Source organism: Phaethon lepturus, unplaced genomic scaffold (assembly GCF_000687285.1).
Source record: "Phaethon lepturus isolate BGI_N335 unplaced genomic scaffold, ASM68728v1 scaffold33883, whole genome shotgun sequence".
NCBI classification, from domain to species: Eukaryota; Metazoa; Chordata; class Aves; order Phaethontiformes; family Phaethontidae; genus Phaethon; species Phaethon lepturus.
In genome coordinates, this window is record NW_010527577.1 from 33,620 (window position 1) to 37,124 (window position 3,505).

A 3,505-nucleotide genomic window follows, 5' to 3' on the forward strand; every position below is an offset into this window, starting at 1 on the left:
CGCGGTGAACTAGATGGCCTCCAAAGGTCCCTTCCAACCCAAACTCCTCTACGGTAACTGGGCAGGCTTTCAGGGAAGGGCAGGCTCTGGCTCACTCTGTGCTGGGGCCAGGGCAGAAGCTCTGATTCCAGGGGCTGGAGCCTACATCTCTTGTTTCTCCCTGGTTTCCAGCCAGCATTGGTCCACTAAGGCTCATGGACAGCATCATCTATGCTGCTGTTGAGATAGATACAACTTGTCATCTTACCTGGCAGCCCTTACCCCAGCAGCTCTCCATCCACTGGATGCCAGGACCCCTGTCCAACGTGGTGCTGTGCAGGTACCTGAAAGGGCCGTGCACAGGCAAATGCCTGGCCAGGGAGGAGGCAAACACCTCCCCTTCACATCCAGTCTTAGACAAAACTGGCGGAAGAACAGTGTTCAGATGGCACGTATGTTTTAATCTCTGGCTGGGGGTAATCGACCCCCTGGGAATGGTAGAATCAGTCACACTTACAGAACTGAACTCTCTCCAGGGTGAAAGATTAAGGATTGAAGCACACAATGCCTGCAAAGCACCAGGCACAGCAGGTTGCAGGCCTGTCAATCGGTGCATTCATTGGCCTTACACTGCTCCTTTCTGGTGTCACCAAAAGGGTAGAGCAGCAGCTGCCAGTGCACTGCATCTTTTATATCTCCCCTTGAACTGCTCCTGTGAGGAAGAAGAGGGAGTGGAGGAAGAGACAGAAGACCTGGGGAAGAAAAGCCCCCACTCCTCCCTATCCCTCTGCTGTTGCACTGTTCCCACCAGTTCGTGAAACCTGGCTGGAGATGCTTCTTGCCATCTGCCGCTGCTGGTCCCAGAGTGAAGCCCTTGGCAGCTGGGGCTGGGCTGGCTCAGCCTCTCCTGCACTTCCTTTGCTTCCTCGCCCCAAAGCTCCCAGTCTCAGCATCCCAGAAGGACCATTGCTGCAGTCAGGTCTTCCTGACACTGCTCTTGGGCTATATGTGCCATGGCATAGGAGGCAGAGATGCTCGGTGCATGGGGAGGCACTGGGGTTAATCAACATGTTGGCTGCAACACAAGGCTCCAATTCACCATCATGCTGGGATCTGCTACCACTGTTGAGGGATTCTTATGCCAGGCTGGGGGACCTGTTGGACAAGGCTGCAGGAGGCAAGGGGAGCAGATGCAGCCCTCCTGCCCTGCCTTGCATCATGCAGAGGCACTGTTTGGGATGAGTACCTGATCCAACAAAAGAGGAAGTGGGCAAAGCAAAAGGCCTTTGGGCAAATTACACCAGGGCAGCTGTCCCTTGCACAGAAGCCATGAGGACCCTCAGGCACAGGGATATGTAGAAATGGGAGCAGCAGCACCAGAGGCAGGGCTGAAGGGGCCCTGGGCATGTGGAGCAGGGCTCCCCTCTTTAACCTGGAAAGCACTGAGCCACACATCCATCTTCCTCCTCCCATGCCCTAGGCTTTGGGTTTATATGTCTCTGGAAATAATGTAGCATCAAGGAGCACAAAATCAGGAACAGCACAGGTGCCTGGCCTGGCACACTCAGCCTTCAGCTTTGCTGTACCCCTGCCCACAAGCTAGACCCCAAGGGAATACCCAGACCAATGCAGTCCCAGGAGGTCACAGCTTGGGATGGGTGTGGGGCAAGGACCCCTAAGCAGGCACAGCAAGGGAGTCCCAATTGCAGAGGAGAAGCTGGGGCTGGCAGGCCAGGACATTTGAACAGTCGTGTCCACAGAGTCCCCAGCACATAAGACCATGGTAAGCGCACCCCAAGGAGAACACCCCTGTGGCAGATCAGCTCTCTGGGCAGCAGAGCAAGATGTGGCATCGCCTCCTCACACTAAGTAAGGGGTGTCCAGCACTGCCACCCCGGCCGCTACCCCGCCATCTGCGTGCTCGATCGCCTTCGTCCGCAGGAGGTGGCCAGCAGCCTTGTTCATCACCATCTCCTTGCCCTGTCTGCAAAGAAAAGGGCAACTGAGCACCTGCAGACCAGAAAGCTTCTGGCATTTCTACCATCTTGGACACTTTAAGTCATGTTCCCGGCCACAGCGCAGGGCAGGCAATGGCATGTAAAAGGTCCCAGGCTAATGCAGAGGCCTCGGGGCTCTGCGGACAATGGAGCTGCACCTGTTTTGTGCTTGCCAGCGAGTGCCTTTCTCAGCAGGGCCATTTCAGTCTGATTGCTCTGCACACAGGTAGTGGCAGGTTGTGAACACGGCCAGAGTACATTTGTTTCTAAAATTGTATGAGGAGGACTTTAATTTATAGGCCATGGAAACATTTCTATGGGCCTAAGAGGGTTTTAAACAAAAGCAGCAGGTATTTAGGGTTGAACACAACTCCATTAAGCCTTCAGATATTTCTGAGATCACCAGGGCTTCAGAGAAGTGTGCAGCTGCGTTCAGAACCCAAGAAGTACCTCCGGAAATCAGGGATGAGACACCCCAGTTCCACATGACTGTTACACCAGTAACCACCAGCACCAGCTCTGCGTTTTTTCAACAACTCTTTTGGCAGCAGGTACAGAGCAGCAGTTCAGCGCCTGAACAGTGCTCACAGAGCTGCTGACAGGGGCAGAGACTCAACGGTCACATCTGTCCCCTGTACCTCCACCTCCCCAGAGACATTTGCCCTGCTGCTGTGCTCAGTGCAGAGGGGAAAACACTCCCATCCCAAGTGCCGGCTGGAGCGGGTAACCACTCTGTAACACAAGCATGTTTCTCACCTGACGTAGACACCAAAAATACCGAGCTCCGAGATGCACTCAGACACTTGTAGGGGACTGTGAGCCCTCAGCAAGTAATTCATAGCTGGCTGTGGTTTGATCTTATCCATCAAGATGTAGGAGGTTCTCTCAGGGCTGTCTCTGATCTTCTCCAGAACCTGCTTAAGCTCTTCACCATAGAGATTGTTCCCTGGCAAAAAACCCAGCAGGTCAAGCACTTCCCAGCACAGCAGAAGTCGTTGGCCCTATTTGTGCAGTTGGCCCCAAACAGACCCAGCCTTTGCCTCCCCAGGTGCTGCCTGGGCTCCCCACACCCCAGCTCGGGCCTAGAGACCTCCTCCAGAAGCAGCACTACCTTACTGCCATGACTAGTCCCCATGGCTGCAAGTGGCTACCAGCCACCCCACCCCTCCTTCTATCCCTCAGCACAGGACCAAGGATCAGGGACAATCACAGAGCTACTGCTTCTCCTGGATACAGCACAAACCGCAACGAAAACCCATGCAGACCCGCTCCAGCTCATACCTCCACCTTCTCGCTGTGGCTTCAGCACAAACCGTTCGGGGTCAGCGATAGCCTTAGCAGCTATCTTGTCACCCTCTTCACCCTGGCAGGAAAGGGTGGCAACAGCAAAGCATCGGAGATGAGCAGGGGCTCCTCAACAGAACCCTCTGAGTAGGATCAACAGGGATTCCCCAAGGCCACAACGAAGCTCTCATTTTCTTAACCAAACAGAAACATCATGCAGGCCAAGCACACGTCTGCATGTTCAT

At 54.5% G+C, this 3,505-nt stretch overlaps 1 protein-coding gene across 1 annotated transcript in view; it reads right to left on the minus strand.

Moving 5' to 3' along the window:
• Positions 1-1,839: 1,839 nt before the first annotated feature.
• GSS (glutathione synthetase) overlaps positions 1,840-3,505 on the minus strand; it is a gene marked incomplete at its 5' end in the record, with an annotated part of 9,827 nt that continues 8,161 nt past the window's right edge. The window contains 3 exons of the mRNA XM_010283430.1: positions 1,840-1,963; positions 2,733-2,922; positions 3,258-3,339. Of these exons, the coding sequence (XP_010281732.1) occupies positions 1,840-1,963; positions 2,733-2,922; positions 3,258-3,339 (396 nt within the window). The remainder of the gene's footprint in view (positions 1,964-2,732; positions 2,923-3,257; positions 3,340-3,505) is intronic.